General features: G+C 36.4%; 1 protein-coding gene across 4 annotated transcripts in view; it reads left to right on the plus strand.

The window, feature by feature from the left end:
* Positions 1–20,149, plus strand: part of SLC23A2 (solute carrier family 23 member 2) — a 113,703-nt gene that overhangs the window by 47,331 nt on the left and 46,223 nt on the right. For all 4 annotated transcript variants that reach the window (XM_043983031.1, XM_043983032.1, XM_043983029.1 and 1 more), the window contains one exon: positions 10,541–10,807. In XM_043983031.1, the coding sequence (XP_043838966.1) occupies positions 10,703–10,807 (105 nt within the window). In that variant the 5' untranslated portion in view covers positions 10,541–10,702. The remainder of the gene's footprint in view (positions 1–10,540; positions 10,808–20,149) is intronic.

A 20,149-nucleotide genomic window follows, 5' to 3' on the forward strand; every position in this document is an offset into this window, starting at 1 on the left:
TATGCACTTCTGGAACTGGAAGGAAGTTCTGGACCTATCCTGCTGCTGCTTTCTTGGGGTAATGAATGTTGTGTTATTCCAAGCTCACCTGCAAACCATCAGTGTTCCTTCTGAAGTAGTCTGTTACAGGACAAAGCCTGAGTGCTGTCCTGCCACCCTTAATCACTCACTTGCCACCCCTCTACGTTTGCAGCTTCTTGACTTGTTTGGGTTTGAGACACAGTAAACTGCTTTTGTACTCAGCCATTATCAGACAGCTAGAAATCTCTCCTGGTTCTGTGTGACAGAACTACAGTCTTCCTTTTGGTCTGAGTTTTCTGTCATGGTTATTCTTCTACAGGTTTCAGAAGTTGGAACTGAGAACCCCCTCTACTTTATCACTGCTACTTGCCTCTGAATTAATTTCATCTTTGCTGGTTACACAGGCTCAGGTCCTTCTACTACTTCTTACTCCTGGATAGCCAGCTCTCACCTCTGCACAGGTCATTTCTTCAGTCTGCTCCAACATGTGACTTGGGACTGGGAAGAGGGCAACAAAGATGCCAGGTAGCACTTATCACGAACCCTATACAAGGAGCCCCAAATGGGTCTGGCACCTCCTCTTGCCCTAGAGCACAGCCTTTCTCTGCACTTCGAGTGTTTTGGGCAGCATGCTTCAGGCCATGGTTGGTCTCAGCATCTTCATACCTCTTTCTCTGTCTGCCTAGGCAGACAAGGGCTGGAAAAGTGATTCATTGTGACTTTCTTTTGGATTTCCCCATCAGGATTTGGGGGAGACAAGAGCTCACCGTATTTCCTGCTACCAAATACTTTTCAAAGTATGCTTGAAATTCTTCCACTCTCATTTGTCCATGCAGAATTTGCTAAAATTTTATTCAGTTCTATTTAAAAATAATTATTTGCATTAGATGTTGCATTAACTAGTGAATTAATTTATGAAGCATTATCATTTTACTAGATTCATAAATCTTTTAATATTCAGTGCCTTACCAGTTATTTTATTTCTGTTGAATAGTTATCTTTATAAAAATAATATTCAAGTCTAGAGTTAATTCCCAGATATTTAATGTTTTCCATTATAAGTAATGTTTCTTTTTTAAAAAATCAGTATTTTCCTGGTTTTTGCTTTCATATAAGAATAGAAATTATTTAATTGATTTCACCTTTATTCTGAAACTTTATTGCACTTATTTTTTATTAGTTTGATTTTTTGGTTGATTATGTGATTTTCTACATAATCAATTGTCACCTGTCAATATTTTTGAAAAGTTCATTTATAGCATTAATCTCTTTTTTATTGCAAATGGTATGACTGCCATTTTTTCAAAGTTTATTTAACTTTGGTTTTAACATCTTCATTTCTTAGAATATTCTTTTGTTTTCCATCTCCCAGAAGGCTGTACCTTGTTTTAACAAAGAATTTAGGGGCAGCTAGGTGGTGCAGTGGATGGAGCACCGGCCCTGGAATCAGGGGTACCTGAGTTCAAATCCACCCTCAGACATTTGACACTTACTAGCTGTGTGACCCTGGGCAAGTCACTTAACCCCCATTGCCTCGAAAAAAAAAACAAACAACAACAACAAAGAATTTAAAAAGAGGATTTTTAAAAGTTCTGCAAAACTCATTACCAACACATTTTCAACCCTATCTGAAATAATATGCAGTGACCCACACCCATAATGCCCTACTTCTGCAAACAAGGGAGGAAAGCGTGTTCTTATAATTCTTCTTTAGGGCCAAACATGGTCACGTCACTATAACTTTACAGATTTCATGTTTAATTTTTCCTGGTTCTTTCTTATCACATTATATCTTCTGTCAGATCATCTAAGTCTTCCCATGTTTCTCTGTGGTCTTTATGATGGGTCATTGTTTAATATTCCATTATATTTATGTATCTTTGTTTAGCTATTCTCAAATTAGTGTACATCTACTTTGTTTCCATGTTTTTGCTTCTATTAAAAACTATTAGTATAAATATTTGGGGGTATATGAAAGATTGCTAATATTTCTAAATACTCCATCCAAATAAAGTTGTCAGCATGAGCACCCTTGTTTGTATAGGTGGTTTTTAGGCAATAGTACCTATCACATAATAGGTGTCTTAATAAATGCTTATTGAATTTAATTGAATTGGGAATCTTACTACTCTTTTCCCATTGGACTGTTGGTTTGAAATGAATACGTTTTATTATGTTTGGGAAAGAGATTTTATTTTCTTTTTATTTTAATGTGTTTTAAAAAGCCATTAGTTCTCATCGGAATCCTTTCTGCATCTTTTTGGCTTGTAAAAAATAAATTTTAATAAATTTTGTGTTTTTATTTAAATATTAATTTAAAAATTTAAAAATAATAAAAAAATAATCTGCTCCTCCCTCTGGTGTTCTGTCTCTTCCTCCCATCCCCACATTGAGCAATGAGAAAACAAATCAGAAAAATTAAACCCTCAGTATACATACATCACTCCACAGTCCAGAAGAGTACATTCCCATGTTAGCTATGCCCCAAAATGTATGATACTTTTTATGTATTTTATTTTTTTTTAAGTAATAAGCATTTTTATTTATAGTTTTGAGTTCCAAATTTTATCCCTCCTTTCCTCTCTCCCCTCTACTCTCCCTGAGGTAGTAAGCAGTCAGATAAAGGTTTTACATGTGCAATTATATAAAACATTACCCTATTAGTCATTTTGTACAAGAAAACTTGAATAAAAGAAAAAAAATGAAAGTGAAAAATAGGGTGCTTCAGTCTGTGTTCCATCAATATCAGTTCTTTGGAGGTGGATAGTATTGTTTCATCACTAGTCCTTTGGGATTGTCTTGGACCATTGTATTGCTGAGAATAGTTCAGTCATTCACAGTTCTTCATTAAACAATATTGCTGTCTCTATGTTCTCTTGGTTCTGCTCACTGCATTATACATCAGTTCATACAAGTCTTTCCAGGCCTTTCTGAAATCATCTTGCTTGTCATTTCTCATAGCACAATAATATTCCATCACAATCATATACCACAGCTTGTTTAGCCATTCCCAAATTGATGGGTATTCCTTTGATTTCCGGTTCTTAGCCACCATAAAAAGAGCTGCTATAAATAGTTTTCTACAAATAGGTCTTTTTCTCTTTTTGGGATGGCTTTGGACTATAAACCTAGTAGTGGTATTGCTGGATCAAAGGGTATATATACAGTTCTATACCCCTTTGGGCATAGTTCCAAATTGCTTTCCATAATAGTTGGATCTTTTCACAACTCCAACAGTGGATTAGTGGTCCAGTTTTCTGACATCCCTTCCAATATGTATGATACTTTTTTCATTTTAAGGTTATCACTTACCTATTTGGGGGTGGGTGAGTGGTATGTTTCATTTTCATTCTTTTGGACTCATAGTTCTCACTTCACTATATATGTATTCATAAAGTTCTTCCCACTTTCCTCTGAAATTACTCATTTCATCATTTCTTGTGGCACAAAAATTATATTCCATTAAATTATCTAATTCCATTAAATGCATATACTATAACAGTTATTTCCCAGTAGAATACGACTTTAGTTTCAAAATTTTGGCTACCCTCTCCAAAAGAACTGGTATAAATGTTTTTGTTAATATTGATCCTTTTCCTCTTTCTCTGATTTACTTTATTAAGGTAATGGTGTAGTTGAGTCAAGGAACAGTTTGATAAGTTTCTGGGCATAGTTCCATATTGCTTTGCAGAAGGAGTAGACAAGTTCACAGCTCCATCAACAGTGCTTTGTTGTACTTCTCTTCCTACATCCCCACCAATGTGTGTCATTTTTCTTTTTTGTCGTCTTTATCAGCCTGATAGGTATTATGTGTAATCTCGAAGTTGCTTTCTTGCATTTTTCTGGTTATTAGTGATTTAGAGCACTTTTTCATATGAATGTTGATGGTTTGTATTTTAAAACTGCTTGTTCATATTCTTTGACTATTTGGTAATGGCTCCTAGTCTTATAAATTTGAATAATTTTCTTATTCATCTTGGATATGAGCCCTTTACTAGGTAAACTTGTTGCAAAGATTTTCCTTCCTGTTATATTGTTTTCATTTTCTTTCTAATACTTACTGTATAAGATTTGTGTAAAACATAAATTTTATGTAACCAAAATTAGCCATTTCAAATTTTTTGATTTTTTTTTTTTGATGGAGAGCGGGGCAATGAGGGCTGAGTGAGTTGCCCAGGGTCTCACAGCTATTAAGTGTAAGTGTCAAGTGTTTGAGGCTGGGTTTGAACTCAGGTCCTCCTGAATTCAGGGCCAGTGCTTTATCTACTGCTCCACCTAGCTGCCCCTTTCATGACGTCTTTTTTTAAAAAACATTTTTACAAAAATTTAAAAATCTATTTATTTATTTATTTATTTGGCCTCAATTCTTTTGTTTTTGTTTTTGTAGGGCAATGAGGGTTAAGTGACTTGCCCAGGGTCACACAGCTAGTACATGTCAAGTGTCTGAGGCTGGATTTGAACTCAGGTCCTCCTGAATCCAAGGCCAGTGCTTTATCTACTGAGCAACCTAGATGCCCCCTGGCCTTATTTTTTAAATGTAAAATATGAGGCAAGGTTCTCAGCTGAGAGAGTGGGAGAGAAGGAGCCATGGGGGAGGTTTGAGGAGGTCTGAAAAGGTTTGAAAGAACCACCCAGCAGAGTGCAATGGTGAGTTGATAAGGAAAGTATATAGTAGGATTGTCTAAAGGCCCAAAGTTATGTAGCATAAAATTGTAGTGCACCCAGTCAGAAAAGTTGCATGATTTTCTTTGTCTTCAGCATCATGGGTAAGAGAGAATAATATGAATGGTGGGAGTGATCCACAGCCAAGGCTTAATTGGGAGTAATTGGTGGATAATAGGGACTAGGTATTCAAGATAGGAGGCCAGTGTAGACTTGAATTGGTTCACCAAGGAGTTAAGATCGAGAGAAGAGAGAGTTGCTAGTGCAGGGGAGATGGTTTGGGAGAGAATTAAGGGGTCAATGGATTGGAAGTCATAGTGTGGAGGAAGAATAGGGCTTTTTAAGGGAAGGCAGAGGGGAGAGATGAAAACCAATAGATTATGGTTAGATAAGGGAATTTCATAATTCTTGAACATAGAAGTGATATTTTTTGCCTCTCTTTAATTTCTCTTCATTGGTCTAGTTCTTAATTCTGGAGCAATGCTAAATGCGTATATTTATTTCTTCCATATAACAGCTTTTCAAATATTTGAAGACAGAAGATACTTTAGAATTTTCCTAGAGCACTTTATCTTTTTTTTTTTTAAGAGGCAATTGGGGTTAAGTGACTTGCCCAGGGTCACACAGCTAGTGTTAAGTGTCTGAGGCTGGATTTGAACTCAGGTACTCCCGACTCCAAGGCCAGTGCTCTATCCACTGCGCCACCTAGCTGCCCCTGAGCACTTTATCTTGATCTCTCCTTTTCTCTTTTTATTCCCTACCTTGTATTGAATTTATCTATGTATAGAACATGTTATTCCTCCCAATTTATCATTCTCATATTTCTCCCAACTTATCATTCCCATCCCCAGTAGATTACTATACCCTATTTAGGTAGGAACTCTGTTGCTTTGTCTTTGTATCCCTAACATCTAGAGTGATGTTCATAGTGTAGGAACTGAAACATTTACTAAATTGAATTAACTATATAATGTTGAGCAAGATATGAAGCCTTGGTATCGTCATTTGTAAAATGGGGATAATGTTTGTAGAACTATTTTATAGGTTTGTTGTATCAAATCATATGTGAAAAGTTCTTTGTAGGTTATAAATGTTACATGAATCTTAAAATGACAGAATTGCAGAATTTGAAAAGACCTCATAGGGCATTTGGCCCACCCTTTAATGGAGCAAGAATCTTCCCTACAAATAACGACCTGGTACTCAGCTTTTACTTGAAGACCTCCATATAAACTATTCCAAAGAGGGAGTACATACTATCTTCTCAGTCAGCCTGTTTTATTTCTGGATATATCTAATTGTTAAGAGTATTTTTATTTATTCAGAATATTAAATTGAATACTATGACTTCATTGATATGGATGTTCCCTCCAAAGATACAGATGGCCGTCTGTTTATGCCTCTTTAACCTGTGATTCTCCTTTCCATGCCTTCCAACAAAATCACTTCAAAGAGACCTTTCTTGCCTTCTCTGGACAGTAAATGGGCTAGCATCGGTTTTCTGCTCCTCTTGCCACATAAACAGCTTATTTTACTTTTTTGGTCGAACATTTCCTTGATGATGATGATGGTGATGACGATGACGATGATAGTTTCAACAGTAATAGCAGTATTGCCACGATTCACCTGGAGTTTATGTAGTCTTTGACAAATTCAGCCTGAGTGAGAAGAGTGTATACAAACATAGAGTACAGTAAGGAACACATGTGCCACAGAAACTCACGCCTCCAGTGCTATAGTATTTTGTGTCCTTGGTGTTCTTGCTGTGCTCCCTTTGTTCATGGTTTTTGTTGGGCAGGTTGCACAGCCAGATTCTTTGGGCCTATTATCTCCTATAGCATCTCTTTCTGGGCCAGTTGCTCTACTGAAAGATGCCATTGTTCAGGGAGAGGGGCTGTTGAGGAGAGAGAAATCTCCTTCCTCCCAACTTCTGTACTCTGGAGGAAGCAAATGGGAAAAGGCCACCAGTGATTCCCTGTCAAGCTGAATTTTCCTTCATAGTGTGCTATCTTAATGCCTTACAGACATCACTCAACTGTCTTTACTGACTTTCTTCAGGGTGTCTGAAGAATTGGCTACCTTGCTTTTTATTTTAAGGAGAGTTCCACCTATTCCTAAACTCTCTAGTGTTTTTATTAGGAATGGGTGCTGTATTTTGTCAAAATCTTTCTCTGCATCTATTGAGATAATCATATAATTTTGGTTAGTTTTCTTATTGATGTGGTTGATTATGTTAATAGTTTTCCTAATGTTGAACCAGCCCTGCATTCCTGGTATAAATCCCACCTGGTCATAGTGTATTATCTTGGTGATCACTTGCTGTAATCTCCTTGCTAATATTTTATTTAAGATTTTTGCATCAATATTCATTAGGGAAATTAGTCTATAATTTTCTTTCTCTGTTTTTGCTCTGCCTGGTTTTGGTATCACCACCATATTTGTGTCATAAAATGAATTTGGTAGAACTCCTTCACCTATTTTTCCAAATAATTTGTATAATATTGGAATTAATTGTTCTTTAAATGTTTGGTAGAATTCACTTGTAAACCCATCTGACCCTGGGGATTTTTTCTTAGGGAGTTCATTAATGGCTTGTTCAATTTCTTTTTCTGATATGGGCTTATTTAAGGATTTTATTTCCTCTTCACTTAACCTGGGCAGTTTGTATTTTTGTAAATATTTATCCATTTCATTTAGATTGTCAAATTTATTGGCATACAGTTGTGCAAAATAGTTCCTAATTATTGCTTTAATTTCTACTTCATTGGTGGTAAAATTACCCCTTTCATTTTTTTTTTCTTTTTCTTTTTTTTTTGGCAGGGCAATGAGGGCTAAGTGACTTGCCCAGGGTCACACAGCTAGTTAAGTGTCAAGTGTCTGAGGCTGGATTTGAACTCAGGTACTCCTGAATCCAGGGCTGGTGCTTTATCCACTATGCCACCTAACTGCCCCCCCCTTTGATTTTTGATACTGGTAATTTGGTTTTCTTCCCTTTTTTTAAAAATCAAAATTAACCAATGGTTTATCCGTTTTATTTTTTTTCCCATAAAACCAGCTCTTAGTTTTATTGATTAATTCTATAGTTTTCTTGCTTTCAAATTTTTTTTTTTTAGTGAGGCAATTGGGGTTAAGTGACTTGCCCAGGGTCACACAGCTAGTAAGTGTTAAGTGTCTGAGGCTAGATTTGAACTCAGGTACTCCTGACTCCAGGGCCAGTGCTCTATCCACTGCGCCATCTAGCTGCCCCCTCTTGCTTTCAATTTTATTAATTTCTCCTTAAATTTTCAGGATTTCCAATTTAGTATTTAATTGGGATTTCTAATTTGTTCTTTTTCTAGCTTTTAAAGTTTCATGCCCAATTCATTGATCTCCTCTTTTTCTTTTTTATTCATTTAAGCAGTTAGAGCTATAAAATTTCCCCTAAGCACTGCTTTGGCTGCATCCCATAGATTTTGGTATGTTGTCTCATTATTGTCATTCCCTTGGATAAAGTTATTGATTGTTTCTATGATTTGTTGTTTGACCCATTCATTTTTTTTTTTGGGGGCCGGGAAATGAGGGTTAAGTGACTTGCCCAGGGTCACACAGCTAGTAAATGTCAAGTGTCTGAGGTCAGATTTGAACTCAGGTCCTCCTGAATCCAGGGCCAGTGCTTTATCCACTGCGCCACCTAGCTGCGCCCCCCCATTCATTCTTTAGAATGAAATTATTTAGTTTCCAATTGATTTTCAGTCTACCTTTCCATGGCTCTTTATTACATGTAATTTTTATTGCATCATGATATGAGAAGGATGCATTTACAATTTCTGCCTTTCTACATTTGACTATGATGTTTTTGTGCCCTAATACATGGTCAGTTTTTGAAAATGTGCCATATACTGCTGAGAAAAAGGTATATTTCTTTCTATCCCCATTCAGTTTTCTCCAGACATCTATCATGTCTAACTTTTCTAGTATTTTGTTCACCTCTTTCACTTATTTATTTTGTGGCTAGATTTATCTAATTCTGAGAGGGGAAGATTCAGATCCCTCACTAGCATAATATTACTGTCTATTTCCTCTTGTAAATCATTTAACTTCTCTAAGAATTTGGATCCTATACCACTTGGCGCATACATGTTGTTTAATATTGATTACCTTGCTTTTTTTATTTTTTTAAGTGAGGCAATTGGGGTTAAGCGACTTGCCCAGGGTCACACAGCTAGCTAGTAAGTGTTAAGTGTCGGAGGCCGGATTTGAACTCAGGTACTCCTGACGATTACCTTGCTTTTTGAAGACCACTGGGTATGACTGGTCCTTTGATTAGCTAATGGTTAGTTTTAAGAACTTCATGCCTTTCAAAGGGGATGAAATGTAAATATTCCTTTACACTTTATAAACTATGAATGGGTTATTTCCAGTTTCAGGTCCTTTATAATCTGTGAATATTATCTTTCAGATTATGAGCCATTCAAGGTCTCAGACTCCTTATGTGGTACAAGAGAAGGGCCTAAGCATTTATATAGTACATTACAATAATTTTTCAGGGTATCTGCCATTATTACCCTCCTTTTATAGCAGAGGAAATTGAGACAGACAGGTTAAGTGACTTGTTCAGGGACATACATCTAGTAATTGGCTGGATTTAAGCTAAAATCAGTTCCGTAACGGGAGGCTTAATAGAGGTGTTAGCAATTGAGCTAAGCATCAAATCTCAGCTGGTAGAAATGAGGTAGTTGGCCATTCCTGGTGTTAGGGAACAACCTGAGCAAAAGTGTTGTGGAAGTAGAAGAAGCATAGAAGGTGGTTCCTGGATATCCAGTTTCACTGAAAAATAGAGTATGTAAAGGGAAATATGTGAAATCAGGCTAGGAGGAAGGTTGATACTGAAGTATGTTGTGGAGAGCTTTCCAATAGACAAACATTTGTTTAATCAAGCAGTGCTATTCTAGGGTATCTCTTGCCTTGAATGTGAGATTAGTTTTTATTTTTGATCAATGAAGTAATGGGGATCATATCAGTGTATCAGGAGATCATTCTGGCAGGGGGATCTGTAGACTGGATTGGGATGAAGTGAGACTGAGGTAGTCAGGGGAGGCTAGTGAGGGGGCTATTCCATTAAGTCCGTACAAGAGGTAGAGAGAACCTGAGCAAGGTAGTAGCAATGGGAAAAGTTAAGGGGGGTGGGGGGAGGAGAGAGAGAGAGAGAGAGAGAGAGAGAGGGAGAGAGAGAGAGATCAAAGAGATTGAATCAATAGGACTTGATAATTGATTGGATGTTTGGGGTCACAGGGAGAAGCTGAAGTTCATAAGATCATTGTTTCAAAGCTGCAAGACACTTCAGAGGCCATCTCTCTTGCAGTCCCTCATTTTACCAATGAGGAAACTAAGGGAGCTTAAGGGACTGAATAACAAAGATAGCAGTCATGAGAAGTAGCATATGAACTGAGGTCCTCTGAATTAAAATCCTTCCACAGAATCCCCTAGTGATTCATAAGATTATTAGCTTCAATGACTGGATTCTTTTGATAGTAGCATGCCCCTTTCCTAGCCGAAAATTTCTGTGTTTGTGTAGTTTTGTTACAGTATAATTTTAATATTAGGCTATCAAATATAATTGTCAAGATGAGGTTTTGACAAAGCAGAATACATGATTTTTCAGTTATTTGCTGTTTTGAGTTATCTATGCCATTGTTTTTCCTCCATTACTGTCATAGTGTTAAGGGTTTTTTCATTACATTTCCACAACAACATATTACTTAGAGGTGTTCTTCTAAGTACACATAACATGCAATTTTTGTTTTCCGAAGTACTGAACTGCTTTATGTTTCTGCTTATTTGTTAGAATTCATTTGACTTCTTTTCTTCCCCCTTCTAGGTCCAAAGAAGTAGTGCTAATGGAACGGGATGCTTCTCTGAGGACTTAGAGCTTCAGACTTTGGAAGAGCTGCTCTTTGAATCTATCACATTCCTCATAGTTTTTCTACGGCCCTGTCCCCTGGAACCAAGCTGCTCAACAAACATTTGTTTTCTCTTAATAATGGGTATTGGCAAAAACACCACATCAAAGTCGGTAGAAACTGGAAGCTCTACTGAGGGCAAATATGAAGATGAATCTAAGCATCCTGCTTTCTTTACTCTTCCGGTAACAATATTTATAATCTTCATAGACTAAATAGTTTTAGTATTTAACCAATATAACATCTCGAATAACTATATTTTCATCCAAGGGTAAAAGTATCTAAGGAAGAAAGTGCTTTTGAATACGAGAACTCCTGTGCTGTTAGTAGCTAGTTTTGGACTTTTCCTTTTTAGCCTTGTTTTACCTATAAAAAGCACTTACTGGGAATTAACTCCAGGAAGGAGGCATATATTGTCATTAAAAACTTAAGAGTTCGTTAGGGCACAATGTGGAAAAGTTGAGGCTTAACTTTATCAGTAAAAGTGTGGTAGGATATTACTCAACTTTTATACTTGAACTTCAAGTAAGGAAATGAATGAATTTCATTGTTCAGAATACAAATGCACATAATTAAAGGTGAAATAATTTTATCTGAATAAGTGATATCAGCCAGATATGGTAGATTACCTTGATGTATTATATATATAATACTAACATTATTTTCAAGATGCAGGATAATCAGGTAGGTTTAAAATTACCTTAAGTGGGTATGTTTTTAAAAATCTCTTGAGTGGTTTGCCTTGGTTTCTTTGGTATTGCTTTTTATACCAGTGAAGATTTTCCTGTACAAGATTGTCACTCATTGTTTTACTTGATTTGGTTACTATCAAGCATAATAACACCTTAGAGTTCCTTTTAAAATAATGTGGAATTTGCATTAGTAGTATAGTCATGGTTCTGCATTTAAAAATATCTGGAAATAAAATCTTTCAGTACTTGAACTTAAATTATTTTTGTATTTTTGATGTTTCCTTTACTCTGTCATACCTTTAAAAAGATCTAACTGCTTTAAAATGTGGTCTTGTTACTTCTCTCCAGAAGTTGACTAGGAAGTAAAAATACCCATGAAGAGTCTAATACTGTGTTAAGAGGGGATGTGAGCACTGTTGTTGGAGGGAATACCCATATTGCTGAAATCATAGATCCTATTAATATTTTAAGTACATAATATCATACTCAGACTTAATTCAGAACTAGAAGACAAGGGGAGATATAAGAAAGAAATGCAGGTTCTGTATTTATTTTAGTCTTACACTAAAGTTAAAAAATAGAGAGCAAAAGTGTTAGGAAAGGCCAGTGAACTGTCTTCTTAGAAGCTTTTTTGCAATGAAAACAGAAGACATGATAAAATGAAATGGGCTTAGAATGAAGCAAATATATTGGTTACTATGAGGAGATATCTTGAAACGTAGTAGTAGTTTAACAGTGAAGATGGCCAGAATAGAGGAAGGAATGGAAAGCATCAGTCAATCAACAAGCATTTATTAAGTGCCTGTTGTGTGACAGGCAGTATTCAGGGCATTGGGGGTACAAAGCCAAAACTGAAGTAGTCCCTACCCTTTTAAAGGAGGCTTATATTCTAGTGGAAGAGACATGTGATTATAAAGCTATATGTAAAATAAATGCAATCTATTTTAGAAGGGTTGGGGGGAATCAGGGAAATCCTTTTGTAGGAGTTGATGTTTGAGTTAAGATTTGAAGGAAATAAAACATGCTAAGAAAGGCAGAGGTGAAAACCACATGTGTTATAGGCATGATGGATAGACAGCCTATGTTCTAATGTCTTTGTGACTTCAGCCTTGGAAAAAAGGAATTAAATGTTCTTCTTGGCTGCAGAACCAGGAGCAATGGAAGTTCCAGAGAGTCAGATTTTAGTTCAATATTAGATTAAACTTTATAACAATTAGAGCTATCCAGAAATAAGATCATTGGATGTTTTCAGATGGAAGCCTGATGCTTTCCTTTCTCTCACCCCATTCCTCTTAGAATCCTTAGCTTTTACTTCCTTCAGGAAGCCTCTCTTGATTCCTCTAGTTGTAAGTGTGCTCTCACATTATTCATGTCTGTGTATGTGTGTGTGTATGTATATACACACATGTGTCTATGTTGTGTTTCCCTGGTAGAATATAGGCACTTTGAGGACAAGGATTGCTTCATATTTTTGTTCCTTACCCTCAGCACCAAGTACAATGCCTTGATCCACAGTAAATGCTCAATAGGCAAAAAATTAAAATGTTCTTTGGCTGGAGAAACTGAGATGTTAAATGACTTATTTAGGGTCACTTGGGTGGTCAGTGTCAGACCTGCTCCTTAGATTCGAGACCTGAACTGGGAGAAGAACTAAGGAGTGAGCATCGTTGACTTTCTCACTTCTTCAAATGGAGGTTCCTAGGAGGAATTCATACAACCTTTTTTTGTTGTTGTTGAGCAGTGCTTTGATGGATTTTGAGATAAACAGTCATTATTTTCTGTGATTTCTTAGTAGTCAGAAGTTGTCTCCTTAAGTACCCAAAGGTATTTAAGAGTCTAGATCTATAGGAGTACATGAGGGATAGAATCTAGTGTTTGTCATCTGGTAATTCTACAGTTAGAAAATAATGAGAGGAGATCAGATAAAAACTTTGTCATATGCAGTTATAGAAATGAGGATCTATGGTGATAATAGGAGCATGTAGAAAAAAGAACCTTTACTTCAAGTGAACCATGTGAAAATAAACCCATCATCTATCTTGAAAGGCAGTACTTGGTGGGCTTGAGGTTACATGTGAATGAAGCATAGCAATAAATCAGAACAAAAAACAGCAGAAATTGTTGAAGAGCTACCATTTGTCAGTAATACCTTCAGGAAAGTTCTGCCAGGGAAAGATAGCATGTCAGCTCTGCAGTCCCAGTGTATGGATTAGTATCTTATTGACTGTTTGAACCTGTTGGGCCTCCAAAAGAAACCAAGTTAATAACCTGAACTAAATGAATGCTGGCATAGGCACAGATACGTAATACAATCCACTATTTGTTTCAGCAAGGTCAGTATTTTACTGTTGAGCTCAGGTTTGAGGAAATATTTTAAGAATGCTTAAGCTTTTACTTCCCCCACCTTCTTTAAAAACCATTTGTCTAGGATTATTTATGCCTTTTCTTTGGATGGAAACAGCAGGTTATTTAATGAAGAAAGGGGTGTGTGAGGATTTATGGACAACACGCTTGGAATAATATTAAAAAGTGAAATTTTGGGGTTCAGCCTAACCAAACAAAAAATGAAAATGGTAGAAGAGTCATGATAGAAGGATGGGTTACAGAAGAAAATAAATCTAATGTAAAGTTCAAATTTATATAGCACTATAGATTTTCTAAATCCTATTCATTATAATAACTCTTTGAGTAACTGGAAAGCAGAATTTTCTCCATTTTATAGCAAGGTACCCCTTCACAGTTAATAAGTGATAGAGCTAGTACTTGAAATGAGTTCTAGTTCCTGGTCTAGTACTCTTTCTGTTAGATAGTGCCACTAATTTTAATATCATTGAACTTATTGGTTTGAGGTTTTCTTAGTGTATTTTATATCTTCCTTAAAAATTCTGCAGTAAGTACTAAGGATGTTGAATTGAAGAACATAAAGAATCTTTCCTTTAAGGTAAAGGTATAGTTACAGGTCATCCATTTCAAAAACTTCATCCCTCTACACAAGTCTCATATGATGAACCTGAAAATTTCACATTTTAAGACAGCTGAATGGGCTTCCATGCTGCTTGAAATGAGGCATGTAGACATCATTTGTGTCAACATCTTTGAGCGTGGAAATAATTTTCAAAACTCATCTTTTGGGAAAGAGCGGTTCCGTGCCCAGGCATCATAACTTGACTTTTGTTGAAAGTTAGTAGCATAAGCTAACCATTTCCACTGTAAGTTTCCAATTCTGTTATAACTTCAGATGAGAGTTTGGCTTGTCAGGTTTTTTCCCTTGTACAAAATGTTTACCTTTTGTCTAATGTTCATATTTTAAAACCATAACTCTGGTAGAAATTTGGAGTTCATCAGAAAAGACCTGCTTTAATTCCTCCCCCATCTTCATTTGTAGCTGAACTTTTCCTTTTGCTGTAAATTGATACTTAACACAATTAATATAATTCTATAATCTAGGGAACAAATGAAGTGGAGCTTATTATGAACATCAGGAAAATAAGTGGTATTTATAGGAGTGAAAATAGTTTTCTCGTTTTTAAGTTCTAAGATAAGGACACCAAGGTCACAGCAGCTAGGTTTGAAATAGTTGTTTGATTAGGTGGTAGCTTTGGAGAATTTTTCAGAAACAAGACTAAGAAAGAAAATAAGGAATGCTATCTGATGTATAGAAAAGCTAATTGCAAGCATAATAAGGTACCTGAAAGAAAACACTAAACCAAGTGGTCCAGATTTGGGAGGAGCCACACAGTTAACAGTGGGAAGGAAAGTCAAATTGTAGGTGGGACTTAGGGTTGTAGAACTTTAAAAAGAGAGGATAAGGAGCTTAATCAATCCCTCAGGAAACTAGGCTAAGGATTACAAGAGGCAGAACCTTGTGGACCAATGGATAAATGGAAAGGGAGTGAGGTGAGTATTGGGAAGTTCATAGTGAATGATAATGACAAATATAAGAGGATGTAGAATATAGGAAAATGTGTTTTTCTTTTTCTTTCAGAGAAGTGATGGGGTTTGTGGTAAATCATTTAACAGTAATTTTCTAAGAGACAGATTTCCAAAAAAGAGAACTTTTTTCAGTAGCTACAAAGGAAAGAAATTAAAGCAGGGATTAGTAAAAACAGTCCCATTTTCAGAAGAAACATATGAGACAAAAATGTTGAATCCTTTATGTGAATACTTAATGATAGATGCTCTGGCTTAGATCATCAGTCAGAGCCCTTAACTCCTTAAACATTCCATAATATTGTATTAAAATTCTGTCCTGATTTTATAATTATTATAATCTCCTTATAATAAACAGGTTGTTCTTTTTGGCTATATATCATATAAGAAGAGTATTTTTATAAGTATTGAATTTTGCAAAAAGGAAACTTATCTCCTTAGGGAACTTATATATTTGATTGGAGGAAAACAGTGTGTGTGCATAGACATATTACAGGGAAAGCTGTAGTAGCTCGAGAGACGAGGGAAGTGTCATGGAGGCGGTGGCATTGGAGCTGATCTTTGAAGGAAGCTAGGAATTCAGAGATGAGCAGGATAGGCAGCATGCAAATTGTCACGGGTGGGGGTGATAAACAGCAGGAGCTCAGCCTGGCTGTTCTGTAGAGTTTTATAAAAGTAGTAATGTGTAGTGAGACCAGAAAGCTAGGTAGGGGCTTTACATGCCAGAGAAGTTGGTCATTATAGGGGAGTGATAGCATCAGACCTATGTGCATTTGGGAATATCACTTTGACAGCTGTATGGAGAATGAATTGGAGAGGAGTTGGAATGAGCATACAGTTATGGGGATAAGCTTGGAATTTTACTGAGACTAATAAGTACCTGAAGGAAGTCAATGTAAATGCTACTTAGTGCTATCATCATCATCATTATTAAGAATAAGAATTAGTTTCCCATTATTTTATATAGTAGTTCAGCTCCTTCTATTGTTATTGTGTTTGTAAACAAAGAATTGGAATTACAGTATGGTTTAAGGGAAGTTGGTATCTTTTAGTTTGTTCACAACTTAGTAGAATTGTTCTGCATGTACTTGAATATACATTGTGCTTGACACATAGTAGGTATTTTAACAAATATTTATTAAATATTTCCATGTTACGTATTTTGAAATAGGTCACCTAAATTCCTTGCAAAGGAATATTTGAAGCATTAGAAATATTGGGAGAGATTTATAATATACACAATGACTACAACAATATAAGTGGAAAACAGAACAAATGAAATGACATATAGGTAATATAATGACCAAACTAAGGAAGAGTTGAGAAAATGTACCTACTTCTCTTCATTGTGAGGTGGAGGGGTAGGACATTGAATATACTGCCAGACACAGTCATTTCATTTTTTTTAGTGAACTTTTAAAAAAATCTTTGCTAGATGGGGGTAGTGCAGATACACACACACATATACAAATTGATATGATATAAAAGTAAAAAAAAAACCCTAATTAAAAAATTCTCCTCACCTTTCTTTGTCTTCTCATCTCTGCCACTTCATCTCATTCCTCCAGTCATTTATTCATTCAGAAAGCATTTATTAAGCACCCATTATTTTCAAGAAGTGAAACAATTCCCTTCAGGAACATAGGTTCCCCTGGGAGGAACACTATGTACCCACTTAAGTCAATAAAAATGTATACAAAGTAACTGGAGTAGGAGGACTCAAGTGTGGATTATCAAGGAGGGCATGTTCATGAGTGTGGTACTTGAGCCAAGCTTTAAAGGGAGTTAAGGATTCCAAGAGGCAAAGGTGAGGGAGTGAATGCATTATGTTCCAGGCATAGAGGATAACCTATGCAAAGGTATGGAGAAGGGAGATGTAATATCATGTATGCAGATCAGCAAGTAGACCTATTAGAGAATTATCTATTATCACAGAATGCATCAGGAAGAACATCGTATAAAGATAATGGGAGTCATATTGCCAGATTGTCTAGTCAGCTTTAAATGCCATTCTAGTGGTATATAATAGGAAGATATGAAAGGTTAGAGGAAGGAGACATGACATATGATATTAGGTCACTTTTGTTGAGGATAGATTGGATTGTTGAGAGATTGAAGTCAGGAAGGCTATTACAATCTAGGCAATGGGGTGATGAGAACCCCAAATAGGGTGGTGCTTGTGAGATTATGGAGAAGGGACATGTCAGAGATGTTATAGAGGTAGAATTCACAAGAATCGCAACTGATTGGATGAGAGAGAAAGAAGTGGTCCAGATAATTCTGAGGTTATGAACTTGGATAACAAGAAGGATGGTGATATCCTAGACAGATACATGAAAATCAGGAAGATTGGTATGGTGGGGAGAATGAGTTCTGTTTTGGACATGTTTAGATATTTATTATAGACATTTAGTTGAAGATGTAGGACAGGAACTCAGGATGAGAGGTCTATAAATAGAAACCTGGGAGTCATTTGCATAGAAATGATCATTGAATTCATGATAGCTGTTGAAATGACCAAGAAAAGCTTGTAGTGAGAGAAAAAATATAGGATCCAAAATAAAGACTTGTTTTCTAACTTCAAGGTTACCGGGCAGAATGAGGATGATAGAGCAAAACTCTCTGGTAGGAGAACTAGGAGAGAACAGTGTTATTAACAACTCTGCTTTTCTCTTTCATTTTGTTTTTGAGTCTTCATTCTACATCTCCTCATTTTCTTTTCTTTTCTTTTCTTTTTTTTTAAGTGAGGCAGTTGGGGTTAAGTGACTTGCCCAGGGTCACACAGCTAGTAAGTGTTAAATGCCTAAGGCCGGATTTAAACTCAGGTACTCCTGACTCCAGGGCTGGTGCTGTATCCACTGTGCCACCTAGCTGCCCCACATCTCTTCATTTTCTGACACTCATGAAACCTTGACTCTTAAGAATCTTAGGGTACCCTCTCCAGTGGAGGTTTCTCCTTTGACACCTTCTAATCCACTGGGCCATGAGGCAGAGTTGGCTACCTCGGGGTTCCTCATGTAGACTTTTATTCTTCTGTTGCCGTCTCTGTACATTCTTTCGTATTTTGAAATTAATGTGATCATCTTTATGGACTTAAAAAAATTCTCCCCTTTGTTTTGTCTTATTTCTTGACAAACCGATGTAGTAGTTCTTCTTGGAACTCATGTTACATTTCTATATGCTTATGTAGGCTGACCTCCCAAGCTGGAATACATTCCTTCCTTACCTCAGTTCTCAGAATCTTCATCTTCCTTAAAGTATCAGTTTAGGTATCTCCTTGCTATCAGACTTTTCCTTGGCCCTTTTCACTTGTTAATAGACTCTCTCAAATTACTATGCCCCTCTTTCCCAAGCAAAATGTAAGCTCCTTTAGGACAGAGACTATTGCATTTTTTCTTTCTCTATATAATATCTTGAAGTAGATGCTTGGTAAATGTTTATTAAATTCTTGTTTTTTTCCAGAAAACATTATCATTAGACTGAAACTGCTCTCTCTAAAGCCTCTAGTAATTTCTTAGTTGTCAAATTGAGTGACCTTTTCTTAATTCTGTTCTTTGAGCTTTGCAGCACTGGAAATTATTGACTACTCTTTCTTCTTTGGATTTCTCTTTTTGAACCCCAAATCCACATTTGACAATGTTAGTATCTACTCAATAAATTCCTGCAATTTCTTATTACCTTTAGGATCAAATATAAATTCTGTTTTTGGTATTAAAACTTCTTTATAAACTGCCCCCTTTCCTGCTATCCTAGATTTCTTATATTTTACTTTCATTCACAAACTTTGATGTCTAATCAAAGTGACCCTTGGGGCGGCTAGGTGACGCAGTAGATAAAGCACCGGCCCTGGAGTCAGGAGGGCCTGAGTTCAAATCCAGCCTCAGACACTTAACACTTACTAGCTGTGTGACTCTGGGCAAGTCACTTAACCCCAATTGCCTCACTAAAAAAACAAAAACAAAAACAAAGTGACCCACTTGCTGTTCCTTTTACACAGTGCTCCATCCTCCATCACCATGACTGTAATACTCAACCTATCTCACCTTAACTTACCTCTTTGAGGGACTGGCTCCCTCCAAAATATAGCTCAAAGTGAAGCCTTTCCTGTTTCCTGATCCCCCAAGCTATCAGAGTCTTCCCTTCTATCTTGTATTTGTGTATCTTGTATGTGTGTACATATTTATGTGTATCCTATCTCCATGTAAGAATGTAAGTTTTTGGAGGCAGGAGCAGGTTTTGCACTTAGCACAGAGCCTTGCATATAGTAAGCATTTAAATGCTTGTTGATTAATTGTATCCACCTGATACCTTTGATGTAGATTTTTATAGACCTAGAAAAGGTCAGAAGTACATTAAGGAGATAGCTAGGGTTATGTAGTGGACAGATTGCTTTAGTGACTAACTGGCTTATGTACCTTTGGTCAAGTCTTTTCACTTCCATATGTGCCTTTCTTTTCTCTCTCATGTATCAGGCTGCATTTCTTAATTTTTCAGATATTTTCTATTTGTAGAAGAATTATATTGAAATTTAGTCTACAAAGATGAAGGCCTCTGTATCTTCCACATTTCACCATGGTGTCAGTTCTTGAAAGATGCTAGCTGACCAGTGCTAGTACATTTTTAAATAGGTAGTAAACTTGAGATTTGTTTAACAGCACCAAGCAATGTAAAATTAACTGTTTGCTTCTTAGATTTAGTACTTGCTTCCTCTTTGCAGAGGGTTCTACTATAAATTCAAAATTGATAGCCATAGGGGGCAGGCAGCTAGGCGGCGCAGTGGCTAAAGCACTGGCTCTGGATTCAGAAGGACCTGAGTTCAAATATGGCCTCAGCCACTTGACACTTATTAGCTGTGTGACCCTGGGCAAGTCACTTAACCCTCATTGCCCATATATATGAAATCTT

Source organism: Dromiciops gliroides, chromosome 2, assembly GCF_019393635.1.
Source record: "Dromiciops gliroides isolate mDroGli1 chromosome 2, mDroGli1.pri, whole genome shotgun sequence".
NCBI lineage: Eukaryota > Metazoa > Chordata > Mammalia > Microbiotheria > Microbiotheriidae > Dromiciops > Dromiciops gliroides.